Source organism: Equus asinus, chromosome 6, assembly GCF_041296235.1.
Source record: "Equus asinus isolate D_3611 breed Donkey chromosome 6, EquAss-T2T_v2, whole genome shotgun sequence".
Classification (NCBI taxonomy): Eukaryota; Metazoa; Chordata; class Mammalia; order Perissodactyla; family Equidae; genus Equus; species Equus asinus.
This window is the reverse complement of record NC_091795.1, coordinates 59,794,930-59,815,593: the sequence shown is the minus strand read 5'-3', so window position 1 is coordinate 59,815,593 and position 20,664 is coordinate 59,794,930. Positions and strand designations below refer to the sequence as shown.

At 33.1% G+C, this 20,664-nt stretch overlaps 1 protein-coding gene across 28 annotated transcripts in view; it reads right to left on the bottom strand.

The window, feature by feature from the left end:
• NRXN1 (neurexin 1) overlaps positions 1 to 20,664 on the bottom strand; it is a 1,069,254-nt gene that overhangs the window by 966,071 nt on the left and 82,519 nt on the right. For 18 of the 28 annotated variants that reach the window (XM_070512109.1, XM_070512110.1, XM_070512121.1 and 15 more), the window contains exon 3: positions 1,969 to 1,986. The exons of the other annotated variants lie outside the window; for them this stretch is intronic. In XM_070512109.1, coding sequence (XP_070368210.1) covers positions 1,969 to 1,986 — 18 coding nt within the window. The remainder of the gene's footprint in view (positions 1 to 1,968; positions 1,987 to 20,664) is intronic. 28 annotated transcript variants of the gene reach the window in all.

Here is a 20,664-nt window from a genome sequence, read left to right as displayed (position 1 = left end):
AATCTAGCTTCCTTTTGTATTTTCTAAGTAATTTTAACAAAAAAAATCACACAGGCAAATTAAAAAGTTTATGATCTCCTGGTGATTCACGATATTTTATATGCTTAGGAATAGTGGCTTATCTGGCCAGGTTATATAATTTTTCATTTAATTTCACTTTTAAAACTACTATATACATATTTCCTAATAAAGTTGATAACTTTTTTGTAGACTAAATCATGGAATTATCTTTGTATAAGATCTAATTTTTAAAAAACATAATAGATACTTCTAATGGCTTTTAGTACCGCCTTAGTAAGGATGGAAATTAATAAGTCTAAGTCATTCATATTCCTCCTGCTAGACTTCCTACCTCTAAGGGAACTTGTCTATATTGCCAAAGTTGAGTTATAAATAAGGATGCTAAAATTATTATTAAATAAACTTTATTATAATAGTTTATGGGCCTATACTCTGAAAATCTTGTCAAAATTTTTCATGGGATGAGTGTGTATTAGAAGAGAGGCATTCATGCTTATTAGGCTGATTTTAATGCCCCGTGGAATGCAATTGGATTTAAAGAGAAAGAACAAAAACATGTAACATTTTACAGGATGTTTAAGGAAGTACAAAAGAAGTTGAAAAGATACTTAAAAAAAACCTTTTGATCTCAATGAACATGCACAATATATATTAGATGGATTTGAAATATGTCAGATCTGCAGGGTAATATCATCTTTATCAAGTGCATATTCACATGCAATTAAAATTATAGTATAGAAAAACAGAAGCTATATACAATCATTGATGGTTTCTTTTAAAGTTTAAGCTATTTTACTTAAATAATGGAACAGAAATGTTCAGCAACTAAGCAATTATATCGTACATCAAAGAATCACAAATAATATGCTGAAACCAGCTACTGATCAGCTTTTATTACCATGAATTGTTTTTTATTTCAACTCAAATCTTAGTAACTTTAATGGCTATTTATCTATAACCTTATATGGGGACTTTTTTTTAAAGAAATTCATCATTCCGTAGAAATGTACATTATCTTTATAGAATGGCTGCGCTTCAAAATACTGGAGCAAAATAAAATACGCTAAATGCTTTCTTCTGACATACAGATATTAATGAACTGTTTATGCAAGATTATATAAGTTAACAGAACATCAACTTCCCTTTCACAATTCTTTGCTCTACCTAGTTCTTTTTGCATTTTACCCTTTACAGATTTAGTTGGCAGCGCAGCAACTAATGCATTCAAGTTCTTTAAAAATAAAAATGTTAAAATATGTTTTAGTTTGTTGGATTCCACAGGAAAAAATGTATAATTTCTTCAAAATTCCTTGATAGAAATAATTTTAGAAAACCCTGAATAAATAACATAGTTTTATTTAGCAGACATAGGATATCACAAATATACTTACCAGTGATCACGTCGGTGTGCTGTATGCTTTCATTTCCACTGGCCAATGGCTTATTTTTTAATCTAAATTTATGCCTCTTACTTATAGTCAGTATTTTATTCTATCTTTTTATAAATCAAATCATTTGAAACTAAACCAATGGGCTTGAGATGATGTAATGCTAAACATTTCCAACACAAAAGAAATCATTTTAATCAAGAAAAAAATGGAGAAAGAATCATGCACTGTGTTCTGAAACTGCAAAGAAATACTTTCTCACTTAAAAGAAGCAGGATTGTATCATTTTTCCATACAGAACACTGCAGTAAGTATTCTAAGGTTCATATGGGATATGGAAATCCATCAAGGGTGGGAGTTAAGGTTGAAGGAGTTTCGTATAATTGGGGCTGATGGGGTTGAGAGAGTGTGTGTTCTATAGGAAAAGTGATACACAATCCATAAATCAACAAATGCTCAGAAAGAAGTTCAACTTACCGTCTAAATTTGAGATGTACTCTATTAATACTAAGAAATAAAAGGCAAATGAGAGTTGGAAAATAAAGTAGAAAGCACCCACCTTCCACATTGTTGTCTTCTGAAAGCACATGACAAGGAGGGAGAGAAAAGGAAAAACATTCATTAAGCAGCATGCAGACTGGACCTTGCCTTTGCATGTCTTCCTCATGCAAGGCACCAAACACATCATGCAAGTGCTCCATCACTACCATTCAAAGGGAAAAACAAAAATCACGGGAAGCAGGTTCCCTTCCATTGGCAGCACTTAAAAGAGTGTGAGATGAAATTTCAGTAAAACTGCCATGTCCTCAGCAAGGAGTTGTGAAAAGTCTTTTGCTGTCTTGTATAAAGCAAATGCTATTCTTTTTTTTTTTTTTTTAAGATTTTATTTTTTTCCTTTTTCTTCCCAAAGCCCCCCAGTACATAGTTGCATATTCTTCGTTGTGGGTCCTTCTAGCTGTGGCATGTGGGACGCTGCCTCAGCATGGTCTGATGAGCAGTGCCATGTCCGCGCCCAGGACTTGAACCAACCAAACACTGGGCCACCTGCAGCGGAGCGTGCGAACTTAACCACTCGGCCACGGGGCCAGCCCCAGCAAATGCTATTCTTATATGTTGCTGGTGTGGCTTTTCTAGACAACTATTTTTTAAATTTTTTTGTTTTTTCACAATTCTAAAAGATTCTAGTTCTAAATTCTGATTTGGACTTGGACGAAAGAAAGTCCATTGCAAAGAGCTATGAAATTTCACTTAAAGACACTCCAGTTCTACCAAATATGTAATCCATTTACCAACATGGCCTTTAAGTATTTCTAATACTTCAATTTCTTTCCCTAAAGAAACACACCATAAATTTACACAACTAAATTGTAGGATTTATTTGGTTTATTTATAGTGTGTTCATAATTTATTGCAAATAATGATAGTATATTATAATTTAATAAAATACTAACTTTAAAAAATGTTAAGTAAAAAAAGTAATCACTGCAAGAAAATTTCACTTGGGAATTGTCCATTAGGCAAGGTTTATCATGATTTATTCACTGTGTACTTCTGTTTAGGGTGTGAACATGAATGTAGTTAAGATAATCACAACATTTGATGAACTTTCCCTTATATTTCCATACATCTATGTAATATTTGCATATTTTCATTTATTTATTTCCATATGTGTACATATTTATGTGTACATACAAACACACATATATACAAGCAGATTTTGTATGTATTTCCTACCTATAATCAATGTAAGTGTATGGGATTTAAACTATTACTAGTACCCACTAGACAATTCAAGTACTATTTGAGATACAGGGCTTGGCATCCAGGTAAGAAATGGAACAGGAAACTGTTTTACGGGCCTAGAGTGGAGCAAACGTTTCAGTATTTATCAAATTTTTTTCAATAGTAAAGTATATCCATGTTGACATTTCTAGCCTCATTCTTATGTTTTATTTAATTAGCTGTACTTTTTTTTTTGTGAGGAAGATTCGCCCTGAGCTAAAATCTGTTGCCAATCTTCCTCTTTATGCTTGAGGAAGATTGTGCTGAGTTAACATCTGTGCCTATCTTCCTCTATTTTATGCGGGATGCTGCCACACTGTGGCTTGATGAGTGGTGCTAGGTCCCTGCCTGGGATCTGGACCTGTGAACCCTGCCTCACTGAAGTGGAGCATGAGAACTTAACCACTACACTACTTAGCCGGCCCCTAGCTGTACTTTTTAAAGTGGTCATTTAATCAAAAGTGTTCATAAAGAATAAAACAATAGCAAGTGTAGAAACTTGAGAGAAAAACAACTATAAATGCACCATTTCATAAGGTTCAACAAATAACTTTGTTCATGGTTAAAGTTACTAATGAATTAAAAATCGTCAATTTTGTTTAAAATATATTAACTGGAAAAAGAAATATCCACACAGGCACGTTTACTGATGTGGTCTTAATATACAACAGAAAACAGCTAGTGGATAAATGTAGACAATAACATCTATAGAAAAGACTTGGTTTGCCAGAGTTCATTTTAAAAGAAACACCAAAAAAACATTGAAATATTTGGGCTGAAATGTTGATTTTCGGTTTGGTTTTGGTTTCTAATCTACCAGATAAGGAATTAGATTGAATTTATTAGTTTTCATGGCAACTTTAATATTGCACGATCACAGATATTATAGTTTTGTTTTACTGCTTTATATTGGAAATTATATAAAAATATAGATTATTTTAATGTTTAGGATCCACTTTTGTTTGACATTAACTGTCCTTTGAAATTGTCTTTCCCATTTAAGATGTGTATTTTTAAATAAGAATGTTTAATATGTAGAGTAAAAGAACAAAATCAGAGAATTTAGAGGAGAGCCAAGTGTAGAAAAGGTCTATCAAGTACTATAATGCTATTTAACCTCTGTAAGCAGAAAACTGGCAAATTTGGTTGTGAGGGTTGTGAGCACTACAATCCAAGAAAGGGGTTCAATAAAGTCCTGGCTGAAAGTTGAAAGGAAAAGAGAGATGAAAAACAAACCCACAAAATAAAACAGGCCCAGGCTTGACACCAACTGTATAAACAAGCTAAGGAGGATATCAGGAAAGGACGTTGTGCTAATAAAATCAAGGTCATTGTTCTGGTCCCCTGAAAGTGAGTCGTTTCACTGTGGTGCCATTGATCCCACTCTGCTATCCACATTTTTCTGAGTTAATATTCATAAAGAGAACCAGCTTAACTAACAGGACTCCTTGTATACAAATCCAAGTCTCGCCCAATGTGGAAACAAATCCTGACTTGACCAAGTTCAGAAAAATCATCTGTCCCAGAAGACTTAGATTTAAAAAAAAAAAAAAAGTCAAAGTACCAGAGTAAAAGGAAGGGTAATATATTAACTCCTATATGAAAAAAATAAAAATTAAAAAAAAAGAGAAGAAAACTGGCTTGGAACAATTTTCCTTGAGTTTCTATGTATTTTCAGATTCAATCATAGGATTAAAAAACTTCTCTTTCCTTGTTTCATTTTATCCCAACCCTTTGGTATCCATCTGTTGCCTTTAGTTGATTTACAACTTGTTAAGCTACATTACTTCAGAATTTGAACAGAGTTATACCTGGTGGCAGCTCTAGCGTTTACAATCACTCTCCACGTATTTTTCCTTTTCTCCTTCCTTTGTACTTGGTTTTTGAACTAAACAATGAATGTCAAGTTAGAATAGTTTTTCCTCATCACATCAACTTTTGCTTTCCCTTTATAGATTCTTAGGCAATTAAATACTTTTCATCCAGCCTTACCTGTGGACACTGCCAACTTAGGGAAAAGCTCTTGGTTTGCAGAAAACCCTGGCTTCTTAATTCTGTGGCCTAATTCTGCCGTGCACATGAAGCGAGTCTCTTAGTAATCAACTCTCCTATGATGACCATGCCACCTATAAAGACCACACTCTAGTTTTCTTTTGATTGTGAAAATAATAAATACAAAACCATGAAAAAGATATCGTAAATGTTATTTTTCTTCCAGATAAGACAGCTTCCCTCACAATGATGGGAACTAGCACCATAGTCAGTCATGTTATGAATGATGGTTGTACGCTGTCATAAAGCAAAGCTGCAGACTGTTAAATTGTATGTTTTTAAATTACTTAAAAAGAGCATCTCCACAAAAAATTTTCCTTTGGACCCCAGCTTACAAGAATGCAAGGGCAGTAACTTTAATTTTATCATTACAGAAACTGAATCATGACTAGTGAATAAAAGTTGGAACAAAATATCACAAATAACTGCTTTTTGTACAATCAGTGTTTAAGTTTAGCAATATGAAAAGCTTCATCTAAATGTACAAGCAATAGTCAACTTACGTGCTACATTTTACATTAAAACTTGGCCAAAAGAAGTCTGTCACCACTTGGGCATTCCTTCTCTTCCCTGGTTTCCTTCCTTCTCTGCTAGTTGCCTATGACAGGCTCCCTTCATTTTCTTTGGCTCCCTCTCTCTTCCATCAAAATAGTCACTACCAAAGGTGGCTCCTCACTCAGATCCATGCCCTTCAATGTTGGGTACATAGTAGCAAAACTAGTAGGGTCCTAGCCAGCAGAAGGAGGAACGAGGAACACAATTCTATTTCCTTTTTACATACATGAGTTTGCTTGCTTCTATCCTCGCCTTTCTAGCCCCTCACATTATGTTTTAAGATTTTACCCCTCATTTTGGGGATTAAATGCCAGTATTGCAGAGTCTAGTTCCCATGGTGGAACAGGACATAGCTTTGTTTTATTTTTCTTTTGGTGTTAGGAGTGAAAGCCTTTAGAAAACCTCAATAGTCTGGGAATACTTCAAGGACTGGCAATGGAGAAAATCATTGAGGCTGTGGATTTGTGTAGCAGTCAGCTGGAGGAAGAGAAATGCTGGCCAGAACCAAGAGGAGGTTCAAACAGAAAATGAAGCATAAAGGTCCATTATGGAGGCTTCAGGAAGGAAGGAAACAGCCTGGGCAGGGATCTGGCTAGTTTCAAAAACGCTTTTTAACACGTGGCCTCAGCATTTGTTTTAAATCCACCTAAATGACACTGCCACCCGGCCTGCTGGAATCTGGTCCTAGGGCATGAGGGGAGCCAACTAGAGTAGCTAATTTGTTTCTCTCTCTTCACTGTTCAGGAGTGAAAGGAGGGGTATGTCTAAACCAACTTGTAGCAGCAGAGATGTTCCTGGCATCACATTTGGAACTTTAAAAACATTTTCCCTAGGAACATTATGGGCACTATCCCACTATACTTTTGGTACAACACTATGATTCAAGTATATTATGGAATTAATGAATCCTTTGTGAACTGGTCTGAGAAGTTTACCTTGCCTTACAGCATTGTTTCCATGGAAAAATGTGATACGAGTTTCAATATATTTAGTCAAAGAACTTTTGGAAGAGTGCTTTCATAAATTTCATATGCCTGTGTTTCTGTTTCACACAGGTGCCGAATTTGTTACAAAGAAGTTTGTGCTATTTAATTCAAAATGCTACAGGAAAGAAGGAAGCAAGTGTGGACACCTAATTATACGGCAGAGTCTTGTGGTGTTTAAGCTGTTCAACGGACCTGGTAGACTTTAATAGTTATTAGCCAATATACTGAAATATATATTGAATGGCTCACATAAACTCTATTAAACACAATTTCAAATTTTCTTCTCATGAGAGACTACTACAAGGATTTTGTTTTGCATTTATAGCCTCAATTCTTACCTACATCTAAACTTTGAGAGTTAACATTTTTATATTCAATAGCTGGAACACTGCATTTAACAGTGATCATAAAAACTGTGACAAGCACAGTCTATAGTGTGTGTGCTCATGTCACTCATTTTTATTGTTTTATTGCTTAGTGAGAAATGAACATTTCATGATATGAAATTGACAGACAATATTGAGCAGGGTGCTTATCATGTACTCTCCCACCCAAGCTCAACCACCACTGCACAACTGTCCAAAGAAAGCTGGTTCAAGTGAGCAGCGCTTCCTTTCTAAGAGTTCGAAGTCGTCATATTTTAGACAGTAGAGCATGAAAGCTCTTGGATTGCAAAAGGGAGAATAAACAAACACATTCCCACTACCTACCCAACCTATCACCCCTTCTAGTGGTAATGTGGATGTGCCAATATTCAGATATGACTTTCCGTGTAAACAAGTGAACAGGAGACATCCTCTGGTTTGTGTGTTACCAGCAGAGAATATTCCACAATCTATCCTAGGTTCTCCAACATTAAGATGGAGAGTAGCCCTTCCACTGAAGGACACCAATGGCCCTTTATTTCAGAGAACAGTCTATCATCTGCTGGATGTATACAATTTTTTCATAAATCATTTGATTTCAGGGATTTTCCCAATAAACTTTCAAATACTTCTGACTTTACTCATCAGAGTATTACTTAGGTACTCAGATTAGTCTAAAACAAATGTATTTAATTTTTCTGAGACAAGTAAACCTATCATGTAATTAAGTTAAGGGGACGTGGCACTAAATATGACTAAGTAAACCATATTGTAAAAAGAATCCTAAATTTAGCGCTTAACAAATTAGATTTGTATATAATGAATGGAAATAAACAGTTCATACAATATAAAACTGACCTACATATATATTTAAAAAAATAAAATTTTATTGTAAAATAAGAAATATTTCATGTAATCTTTAATTCAATAGGACCTTTACAAATGTGCTGAATAGTCTGGAAGAAAAAATGCATTAAATCTTAGAAGGGTCTTTTAGTTTTTCAGACTTATAGTTTTTCATTTTCTTTAGTGTTTAAAACCCCAGATACTTACATTTTATAACTTATGGCTAATTTAATTTTAAAGTTTTACAGAAGTTAATGAAAACTATTTTAAAGGGAATGGACTGGTTTTGTTGCTGTTGTTAAATAAATTAGATCATATGTTAAAATTTTCCAAGAGTCTCTCGGGGTTGACTAAAATGTTACCTAAACCAAACCAAATATCTTGCAATCTTTTCAAGAATGGGACATTTCAACAGGAAGAAGATAGTTATGAAGAATTCTCCTGCTTCTCCAAAGACTAAAATCATTTAGCCCCATAGCACCTAAGGTTAAATCATCTGAAATTACTGTTCTCAGATAAAAACTGGTCAAGTATCAATAATTTATTTGGTTAAATCTAATATCTCTAAGTTGATGGATTTCCTGTGTAAACTGTGCTAATCTCTGTTTCCTAAATATAATGTAATATCAAGTTAAAGCAAAACTTTATTGCATTCTTTAGAATCAACCAATGGAAAGCAGAAAACAATGAGAGTGAAAGTAATTTTTATAAAACATTTTATAAAAGGTTACAAAGATCTCAAGTAACTTGTTCCAAATATTCAAGAGAAATAAGAATAAAAAATAATATACTAATACTTGGGTAGTCATACCATCTTAAATGTACTGTCATAAACATTATCTTATATAGTCTTTATATTACCTCATCAGTTAACTCGCTGTGATTGGGTGACTTGCCCAAAATACCCAAATAAAAAGTAGATTCTAAGAGTATATGGAAAGTATGTTTCAAGGCTCCTTGTCTAGGTTTCTGTAGATTTTAAAGCTTGTTTAAAAAAAAGATGAACATGAAGAATTTGGATAACATAGGGTAATGCTGGAATATCTAAAAAGGCTGGGTTATGTTCCTGGAAACATTACCAAAATGTATTTACTAACATCTCTTTTTTTAAAAGATAATAGAAAAAAGAAGTAAGGAGTCTGTAGTTATAGTTTCACTGATCCTGTTGCAAGAAGGCAGAAAAAAATTAGGGAAAATATTTGTTTCTCAATTGTATTTATGTGTTGATTTTATAAAGTCAAAGAAAAAGTTAACACTGTTGAATTTCTCTTATTAAATAAAAAAATGTCCCAACACTCTTCTTCCCTGACTATTAGAATAAATTATTTTCTGGGGGTAGGGAAACACACAGTGATAAAATCTTTGCTCTACTTTAATAGCAAAAAGCAGGCCCAGGCTAGTAAATGTGCTTACCGATGGGCATTCTAACAGCTGAAAATAAAAGGGAGAATTATTCCAAAAATTTCTTGTTGTCTTTAAAATGTAAAGGAAAATGTTCATTTCATTCATAGCATGTAAAATTTTCCTTCCCGTTTAAAGTATCTGAAACAAAAAGACACCTTCATTCCAAGGCAAATATTCTGGAAGATTAGCAACATGATATGAATTTGTCACATAAAGTGTATTTGCCCTTTTATTTTAGTTGTACACTGCAAATCTGGTAAAAATATTACTTTTATTCCTTTTACATACATATTGTACAGTAAATCTCCTGGGAAATGTACAGCAGGTTCTAATCTTTTAAAATTTGAATCCATAGATAAGTAGAGAGAAAAACTAAATACACCGTCAAAACTCCTATTTTTCTTTTTAAAATAAAATCTTTATATTATAGGCTAAGAAGAAAATAGTTTGCTCATAGCTACAACCAATTCTATATCTTTAATGATTTCATATATGTAGTTGTTTGGGCTATTGTCTAGTACCTAATTATGTCCATATGAATGCAAGCCCATGTTGAAGAGGGAGCCATGAATTTGAATAAGCTATCCTTTATCTGTTGATTCTCTGATCCATAAAATCAAATACATGATTTTAAGGCAGCTTTACAATTCTCCATCTTATGTTTTCCTGAAATTGTCATTCAGTGCTTAAGAAAACATGCTTAAATATAAAGAGAAATTTCTTTTTTGGAATCTTGTAAAGCATCTTGACATTAATTACATCAATCAAAACAGTTCATTTTATTTTTAAAAATAGAATAATATGAATACAACTAATAATGTCTTGACATTTGTGTAAACTGCTTTCTGATCACTAGAAAGTCTGTATTCTTTTGACCCAAACAACTTCCAAGCCGAATATTTAATTTTCAAAATAATCTCATCAAGTTATAATTCATTATATGTTGCTTTAAAATGAGTGGCAATACAATGATATCGTAACCACTTCAATTCATAAACTCCTTCCTAAACATCAACACAAGCATGTGTGCCATCTCTCTGACACACACACATGCACACATATATAAAGCTATTTAGTATTTTCTTTCACGAACAAATTCAAACTTTGATATTTTCTTCCAAAATGATTTTTTTGTTCTACAAAAGTTAGCATGGGTAGAATAAGAAAACTCTTTACAACAAATATTTTGATAATGCCATCAATGATAACCCAACTACTACTTTACTCCACTAGAACTATTTTTATCTACTGATAATAATTAAATAAATTATAACCTTCTCTCTTTATCTATTTCATTTAATTAATTTTATTTGTTTGTCCATATTAAAAGAGAAGCGTTTTCTAACTGCACTGTCCAATATGGTAGCCACCAGAAACGTGTGGCTAATTACATTTTAATTAAAATTAATCACAATTAAATATAATTAAAAATTTAGTTCCTTAGTTGCACTAGCCACATTCCACATTCTCAATAGCCACATGTGGCCATCGGCTACCAGATAACACTTCCATCATTGTAGAAAATTCCACTGGGCAGCATTGTTAAGAGTTTTAAACAAGCTGCCTCTTCTCTGGCAATATGTTTTAGTATAAATGTGTTAATTTAATGTATATATTCTTTTTTATTTTTGTTTACAAAATGAAATAATTAAAATTCATATTTTTTAAAGAAAACATAAATTTAGATTAGATATGGTTACTCCATTTGTGCACTGTGGAGAACTGTGTAATATTTCCATTTTTACTTTAAAATAAACAATTGAGAAATAATCCTGATAAAAATTTTGCTGTTTTCAATTTAAAATGTCTTTGAATAATTCAAATTCTGGACAAGTATAACTCTTTTTGTCTTAAGTCTTTCCCCTTAAACCTCACAGATAATGAGAAAATGCTGAACATGTTTTGAATTTCAAGTAAAACTAAATAAGCAATCTAATATCTTCTTACTCTCAATTTCCCCCGACTTTTCTCAGTATTCCCCCTTAGGCCATTTAATATTATTTGTCAGAGACTTTACCTGTAAGTCTATCATAATGTTTTTTGTTGTTGGTGTTGTTTTTACATAATAGTTTAATAATAACACTGATTTTTAAATTAGTAAAAAGTACCCTCCATCCCACAATCTCACATAATGAATTTTCTTACATTATAATACGTCGAAGACTTTCTTTCCTATAAATGTAGGCCTGCTCTTGAGTAACATACTATAGAAAAATAACCAAATGCACAAATAAAAGCATCAACATTTCCACAACACTGAAATACAGAAGAGACAAGGAAGTGTAAAAGGATAAAAGAAGCAGCTCAAATCTCTAGTTAACTCTATGAAAGCCTAAGATCCTATTAAGGGGCTATTACATGACAATAAATGCACCACTGAGTAAGCATATGAAAACTCTGAGTAGGAAGAATAGAAATAGAACCCTGACTATGGAAGCGTTAATTGCGGAACAGTAAAAGAAAGAAAAGGTGGCAAAAGCATCTGGAGGATGAATTGATGGACTAAAAACTTTCAGATAAAGAATGAATAAGATATACAATAAAAATTCAGAGTGGACCTGCCAAGTCTATTTTCAGTATTTAAAGAATGTAGATCTCCTCCTAAAATGAAACACTGCTCACTTTATTATAGAAAAGTGCCCCTTTTCACCACTTAGTGACATCAAATCTCCATTTTTACATAGCTTAAATGAGACAGTGTAAGAATGGCAACAAAAATATATTTATAGCCTCAGTACCTTAGTGAATAAGATTTAATCCAGAATCCCAATGAGCTGTTGTCTGGTAAGTAAATTAAGTACTGAGAAGGACAGATGACACAGGGTACTGAGGTAATATGACATCTTAGTCCAACTCCCAGCATTAGAATAGCTTGAAAGATTATACAACATAATTAATATTTATCTTATTTCCAGAGAAGAAGATATATGTTGCAAAACCAGAGTCAGCACCCTGACTCAGTATTTGTAATGGACTGAATGCTTATGTCTCCCCAAAATTCATATGTTAAAACCCTATTCCCCAATATTATGGAATTAGGAGGTGGGGCACTTGGGAGATAATTAGGATTAGATGAGGTAAGAAGAATGGGGCCCTCATGAATGGATTAGTGCCCTTATAAGAGTCATGAGAGAGCTTGTTTTCCCCCCTACTCTCCACCACATGAAGTTACAACAACAAGGCAGCAGTCTTCAACCTAGAAGAGGGCTCTCACTAAACTCAACCATGCTGGTGCTCTGATCTCCAACTTCCAGCCTCCAGAACTGTGAGAAATTCTGTTTTTATAAGCCACTCCATCTATGGTACTCTGTGATAGCAGCCTGACCTAAGACAGTACTATTTTAGATCTTGTATTACTAGAGAAAAGCTACCTGTACATAAAATAATAAATATAATACAAAGACAACAGATTTCTGATATTTCACAATAACTGAGAGAAAAACAGTTGTGCAATATGTACAGTATGTGAAATGGCTAGTGCCTGCTAGCAAATGTAGCTTGTGGCAGTACCTGGTAGTTTAGGAAATGTGTATCTCACAGCTATCTGAAGTAAATTATGTTCAAAATGTGCAATGTTACAAGTAATACTCAACCCATGGGAGAAACATGATGGAAAAAGAGTAGAAAGCCACTATTTTCTGAAATACTGAATAGATGGCTTCATTTTCTTTTTTTAATTAGTATTGTTCTCTTAGAGTAGTATAGAAAATATTCTGGATGGAGTTGACTGAGAGAGTAGATTTGGTAATTTTAAATGGGCCTATTAACACAAAATAGTTAAATAATCACTTCAAAGTTTGTAAATATGTGTGAAAATATAGAGTGAGAAGAAAAATGACTTGAACAAATTGTCAGAGTCAACAAATACATTGAATCTCCAAGAAACTAGAAAACTTGGAGAATCCAGGCATTTCCTGACAACATGCAGTACGTTAATGCTTCATCTCATTCTCCCCGAAGAAGAAATCGGAAAGGACAACGAGCCCGAAGATAGGATCCTTCCAGGCTCTGCCACCACAGATCAGTTTTAGGATCGAGATAGATTTTTTTAAACATTTCATTTTTCCCATTTGCTAAATGTTTAACTTGTTCCATAGAGCGGCTGTGATTCTTAGCAGTGAGAGAATGTGGAACCACTTATTCAATAATGACAGACTGTAAAGCATTTTATATATACATAATATCTGTTTAATTATGTGAGCCACGCCATTATAATCATTAAGGCTTCCTTATACAAACTGTACGTTGCTTAACAGCAGTGCCTTTTCTATTCCTCTTCTTCTGTTCAGCTTCCAGAACGGTGTGCACATATAGGAGTTGCCTAATAAATGTTTTAATGGTAATTAATTTCCCATCTTAATTTCCTGCTTAGCTTCTATGAAACCAGCAATGTGGGACGAGGATGAGTACGTTTATTTTCATAGGCAGAGTTTACTTGCCACAATAAGCCACCTTTAGTTATTATATTCTCATATCAGAAGTAAGGAACTTTAACAACAGGAAACATCTTTATTTGGACAAAGTAAATCGAAGCATGTTAGTTTCTATTAAAATATCATTCTGAGGCAGTTCAAGATTCATTCCTTAGGCATTTCCAAAGTGTTTCCTCCATGGATTGTTGTTTCTGAAGTAGATCTGACAATGACGACAACAATGATGATGATGAAGAGGAAGAAGATGGTGATGCAGCAGAATACAACTATCGCCTAAATTCACAAAACCATTTGTGTACTCTTATTTAATTATAATGATGTGGCCACGATCACTTAAGAAGAAAGTAGGTAACTATTAAAATCCAATGGGGTACAAATAATATCTGTTTTCTTTACCACTTTATACACAGTTCTTAGACAGTGCTTGGCACATAGTAAACAACAAATATGAGGGCATAAATGAGGAACGAATGATCAAATGGTAGAAATCAGGTTTTCTATGTTCTTTCCTCTATTTTATGGAAGTTTAGCAAATTTCAAAATAATCGCATGTACTATAAAGGCTTATCAGCATGTTTATAGGAAGCAAACTCTTGTAAGTCAAAAGAAAAAAACTGGAATGCAGGTAACCCCACTAAAATAATGGCTTCCTATTATGGAGCTTCTTTCTAAGAAATTATCTTCTGTGAAATACTATCATTGTTTACTGAATATAATGTAATATTTCAAGATATTTTTATAGTAAGATAGAAAGAAAAACAAATATTTTTAGTAAATTAAATGATTTTAATGAAATTATAAGAATCAAATTTATTTTTCATAATTTTAATAAATTTTATGATTTGTTAATTATAATGAGATATGTCAAACTCACATATTTGTATTCGAGGGGATGTGAATCTTTAACACAATTAAACTAGGGATATTTTTAAATGATCTGAAATAAATTTCAGTCTTCTACCAATTTAGTCCTAATAAACTTTAAAAATCAGAAAGATATTTAAAATGGCATTCTCTGGATTTTGGTCCCAACAATCTCAGGTTTCACTTAAACTGGTCATCATGGTACCTGATGTGTAGTTAATAATGTTCTCCATCCAATTAAAACAACTTAAAGCAACTATATCAATTATGTATATGAGAAATATAAAGATTTCTTTAGTCATTTCTAAATACTATCTTTAGGGATGCTAATCTGGTAAACGTGATAAACGTCTTCTGGTTCCAAGGAGATGTATGTTGATTAGAATACTTTTTCATACTGTAGTTAACGCAGCAGAAGTATCACTGTATAGAATCACACAGTAGTCAATTTAATTTTTCACTGACTTTGCCACGAAGGCATTACCATACAAGGCCTAACTTTAAAAACAACACACTATGAAATGTAACTATTTCCTATTTGTTCTTTAACCCTATTTATGGCTCCTGAAATTCTGACTACATTTCTCTTTGCAAACAAAGAATTTAAGGTGCAATGGTATTTACAAATTTAGTGTTTTAGAATTTTAAAACTGAAATGAATATTATCTTGTTTAACAGATTAAAAAATCAAGTCAAAGAAAGGCTCACTTTTGTAACGTGATAAATACTTGCTTAATTGGCCTCTGGGTTACAAATTTGAATTCAACTCCAAAAGAAATGGTATCAACAACAACTAAGTTGTTTGAAAAACAGACTTCAGTTAACAAACCAGACCAAAGCTGCATACTTCTTAAATAAGGGTAATAATCCAAACTTGGCTAAATTTTTTTCTTTTCACACGATTTTTAAATAAGAAACAGGAATTGTAATTTTCTAACAGATTCCTGTATTGAATGGTTTGAAAAAATGCTCAAAAATAAGCAATTAACTAATCCCCCCTCCCAAAAAAGGGGCAACTGAAACCACATATATCAGAATTTGCGAGTAGAACACTTAAAATTCATCTGCATCAAACAGAGACGGAGTTCACATATAATTTTATTTTCATTTTATACATGAAAAATTGAGGCCCGGAGTGTGGGCTACTAAACCACAAGTGCCATTAGCAACCAGACATACATCTAGGAACATCTCTATGCTTCTTTCTAGACCAGTGCTGTTCAATAGAACCTTCTGTAATAATGGAAATGTTCTATAAAACCCAAATCTGGATTATGACCCTAACTATGACTAACTTCCTCTACGTAACTTTTCCCATCAAGAATCATATCCTAGGAAATATCCCACAGGCCTTGAAAGATCTGAATCAGAAGCAGTCACCTCCAGAAAAATTCCTGGTCTGTGAGGACTTCTGTGCAGCTTTGCGAAAATAAAAGAAGGATCACGATCTAGCCCAGATCAGTCTTCCACATAAAGGTAAAGAAAAATGCAAAACGAAATAACTCTCAAAAAATAATATATTCTGCAGAGATACTAAGAATATGTTAGAAAATGGTAAAGAAACGGAAAGAATTTCATGTAGCAAATAATTTTTTTCTAATTCTTCCAAGAACTGCTTAAGGACAATTACTTAAGAAGCAAATTTTATTTGTGGAAGACATTGGCATTTGATTTCTGGCAAATGATGGAAGGGACTGCAGAGGAGAAATTAAGAACCACCTTGCATCTCTGATAAAATCAAAATTGGCTTCAGCACTCAAACTATGCAGAGCTTGGTTGTTTTTGTTTAGATAAAATTAAAAAGGAACTTACAGATCTTATTTCAGAATTGATTTTTCACATAGCTAAAACGGTAAGTAGGACAATTTGCTGCTATAAAACTGAGGATGTGCATTTAATTCGCCAGTTGTCATGCACAACTAAAAGCACATCCTGGAAAAGAAAAGTGGGAAGAGCTGATCCATTTTAGGCACTGGTCACAGAAATCACAGAGAACGGGCCCTAGCCTTGTGGCTGAGGCAGCAAGGCATAGTGGAAAGAACCCACAGCTGGGCACAGAGATTAGGAGTCCCAACTGGGTTCTACCATGAACTACTTTCTAATGTGTCATGGGGCAGGTCATTTCATATCCTGAGCCTCAACTTCCTCATACTTAAAATGCAAATAATGAAATATATCTCACAGAATTAGTGTAAGAATAAGTTAGTAAAGGTCATATAAAATGTATAGCATTACTTCCCTACTTCTATTTAATCCTTCTGTATGAGCAAATAGGGAAAAAATATTTAAATTAAATCTAACTTTAATCTTAACACATTTAACAACAATTTTTTTATCCTATACTTCTATCTTGCAAAAGGAAATTGTATACAAAGTAGCAGCAAGAATTTGAATGCCATCTGATTTCCAAAATGGTGCAGTATAATTAGGAAATTCATGAGTCAAATTCCTGTTTATGCCTGCAATGTAAAGGCTAATCATTTGTTTGTTTTCTATAAGAAGGACTTGATTAAAGCCTCTAGCAGCAATAATTAAATAACCCTGTGCTTGAAGGACGCAGGCTCAGCTAGCACTGCAGTGTGCTAAAACCCATAATTAATGCATAGGAATGTGTGTAAATTAACACATGAGTGTCATTTACACTAACAGTAAAATGTAGGTTTCTTTTTGGGGGACTTAGCTGATGTTTTCTGTTAACTATTACATATTATAAACAGTGCAACATAAACAGCATTTTAACATCTACATACAGTCTCTAGTTCAGACGATGATGTAGATGAGAAGTGGGTGAACTTCTCTATAAAGGGCCAGGTAGTGAATGTTTTAGGATTTGCAGGCCACATGGTCTCTGCTGCAACTATTCAATGCTGTCATTGCATTGTGAAAGCAGTCACAAACAATACGTAAACAAATGTGTACAACTGTGTTCCAATAAAACTTTATTTAAAAAAAATAAAACAGGCATTAGCCCAGATGCTAATTAGCCCAATGGTCTATACGAATATAGGTCATAGTTTGCCTAACCTGAGACATAATTTGCTGACCCCTGGCCTAGTTCCTAGTTCTCAGGTCGTACAATGTGCAGTATTATCTTAGATAATCATGATTTATACAACAGCTAAGGACAATGGAGTATAAACCTAATGTGAAAACTTGACAAGTTTCCGATCTTTTCTAACTTATTCTGCGTCCTCAAACATAAATTAGAAAAGCCATAACAAACTGGGTTTACCAGAAGTTTGTTTAAAAATCAAGTGACTCAATATTTCAAAGCACTTTGAAAAAAAATGCTGTATACTTACTTGTGAAGTATTATCATTGTTGTTATTATTATTATTCATTGCTGCTCTTTTCAGCTTTATGTTTTAAGACCCCTGGAAGTCATATCTACTCTGGGATAACCTCAGAGGATGCAAACTACACAAAACTAACTCAGAGCTGATCCAGTAATTCTAGAATTGGGGAAATATCAGGTAGGCTTAGGAGCCTATGGGATCACATCTTAACGCAATACTTCCTAAAGTCAGCTCCAAGATAATTAGTCATGAGAGATGTTTTTCAGGAAGTCCTTGACCAGTATGTTTGAAAACAGTGCATATGATGTTATAAACATGAGTATATTATTATACTATGAGCATTAGTACTAAAGAGATATTTGTCAAGGAGTTCCTGACAAATAAGTTTGGAACACTTATTCCAATCTTTCAGAGATTCACAGCACTTAATTACCAACTGAAGATGCTGAGATGTCCCACAACAAATAAACTGTATGCCTTTGTCCAACCCAATATTTCCCAAATTTATTTCTGTAGAAATTCCTTATTTTGTGAGTGAAGCCTATTAACATAGTTCCCCAGAACACACTGGGAAAAGCTGTCATAGATTATTTTGGACTATTACACTCCTTCACCCCGGGTGTGGGGAAACTCCCCCATGACTGTCACATTTGACAGTATGAGAGCAGGGGCACTCATTTAGCTATTAACATACATTCCATCACGGTGTCATTATATAGGGATTTTTACTATAAACAATCATGTGGAAATGAACCAAACTTTTAAGACGATTTAAATAGTATGAAAATTACACTCACCTCAACATACTTTAAAAAGAGAAACGTAAAATAAACTTCAAACATCTAACATCTTTGATTTGAACTTTGAAAAATAACAGACGTGTCCACTGGAGATAGTATCAAGTGACAGAGACTTAAATAACTTTGTGCCAAAAGCACTAAAATCCATTAAAATCCAAATAATTCTTGCTTTTCCTGAATGTTGCTTAAACCGTTCAGCAGGAAAGAAGGTTCACAAAGAATTGCAGAGTTCATCAGTTTCCTATATATGGTTTCCTACTTAAACGATTTCTTCTGGTGACTTTTTCACATTTAATCAGAAATTTTTTCACTATTTAATCAGAAAAAGGCAGTCCTGTTCTTCTGACAAACCCTTACTGGGCAGTAATTATCTGAGTTATGGTGGGTCCTTAATTTCCCAGTGTTTCTTTCTTTTGCAACCAAAAATTTCTTCTATAACAAAGACACACATTTTTGTCTAACATTAATTGGGATAAGTTGGAGTTGACTTCTAGAATTAAACATATAAATTAACCAAAAGCAACTTATATCTAGAGAAAATAAACAACATATTCTATTTCTAGCAGCTAGCACTGTCCCTAACACATAGTAGGCATTCAATAAATATTTGGTGAATGAGTAAATGAAGAGATGAATCAAAGACACTTGTCAACTACTTTAGCTCCAATATACAAGTCCATTATTTATAAATAATTTTTATTGAGTAATTTAGAAATATTTTCTTAAACTGAATATTTAATAATACAACAGAAGTGAAACAAGCAAAATGACAATCTTTTATTATAGTTACTCATTTCAACATCATAACCACTGTTTGTCCAGGCACAGTAATGGAGAACTAAGATACTTTATGCTAGATAAGATAATAAACCCATCCATGATACACAAGAACTCCGCAGAATAAACTTTTTATTATAGCTCTTATATTGTGGAGTCTATCTTAGTATTTTGAAGGATTAAAAACCATCAATACAAATTCAACATCATAAAATTCCCTTAAAGAGCAATAGAAGAATCCTCCATCAAATGCTTAGGAAAAAGTACATATCCAAATAGAGCTGGTGATATAAAAGCTATAACAATTTCCCCTCATTTCTAGTGAAAACTACATGTATAATATCTACTTAACAGTATACTTCCTAAATTATTTTTTTCACATTTGTGAAAAGAAAAAAACTTTCTTTTTCATCACTCTGAGTATCAATCTTACAGTCTGTGCAATCATTGGTTTCATTTATTCAGACATGGTTCCTATCATACTCCTTTCCCATTTATGAAACATTCACTTATCTCAAAATAAGGTAAAAATCCTTTCCATGTAATGCTGGCAAATTATCCATTTTATTTTAAAAGATATTAATATTTCAAAATACATTTCACAGAACATGCTTACAATGCATATGGTGCAGATACCACATTTTCTGTCAGTGAAAAAATAAAAACCTTTTGTCTCTAAGTGTACTTTAAAAGATTTCCTGAGGTAATTTTTGTTTTCTTTTACATGACTATTATCTATTATGGAAGGATTAATAGACTCTTCCGTAACCATTTAACGAGATCCAAAATTTCACAAAGCTAAATCAGATATTATTTCTAAATATTTATATGCACTAAGTATCGCTGACACTTTTATAAGCAAACAGCCAGATGACAAATTAAATCACAAAAACACTTTAACCAAATTGTGCAAGGTATACAATTACAATAGAAGTATTAAAAAATATAAGTGCTCTTTCTTCAAATGCAAGGATAAAACCCAACAGATGACTAAAAATTTTGTACAACTATATTAAATGCAATGTCAGGAAATAAAATAACATGAATCGAAATTACAAATATTGATGGGCAGCTTAATATTTTCCATATTGTGTT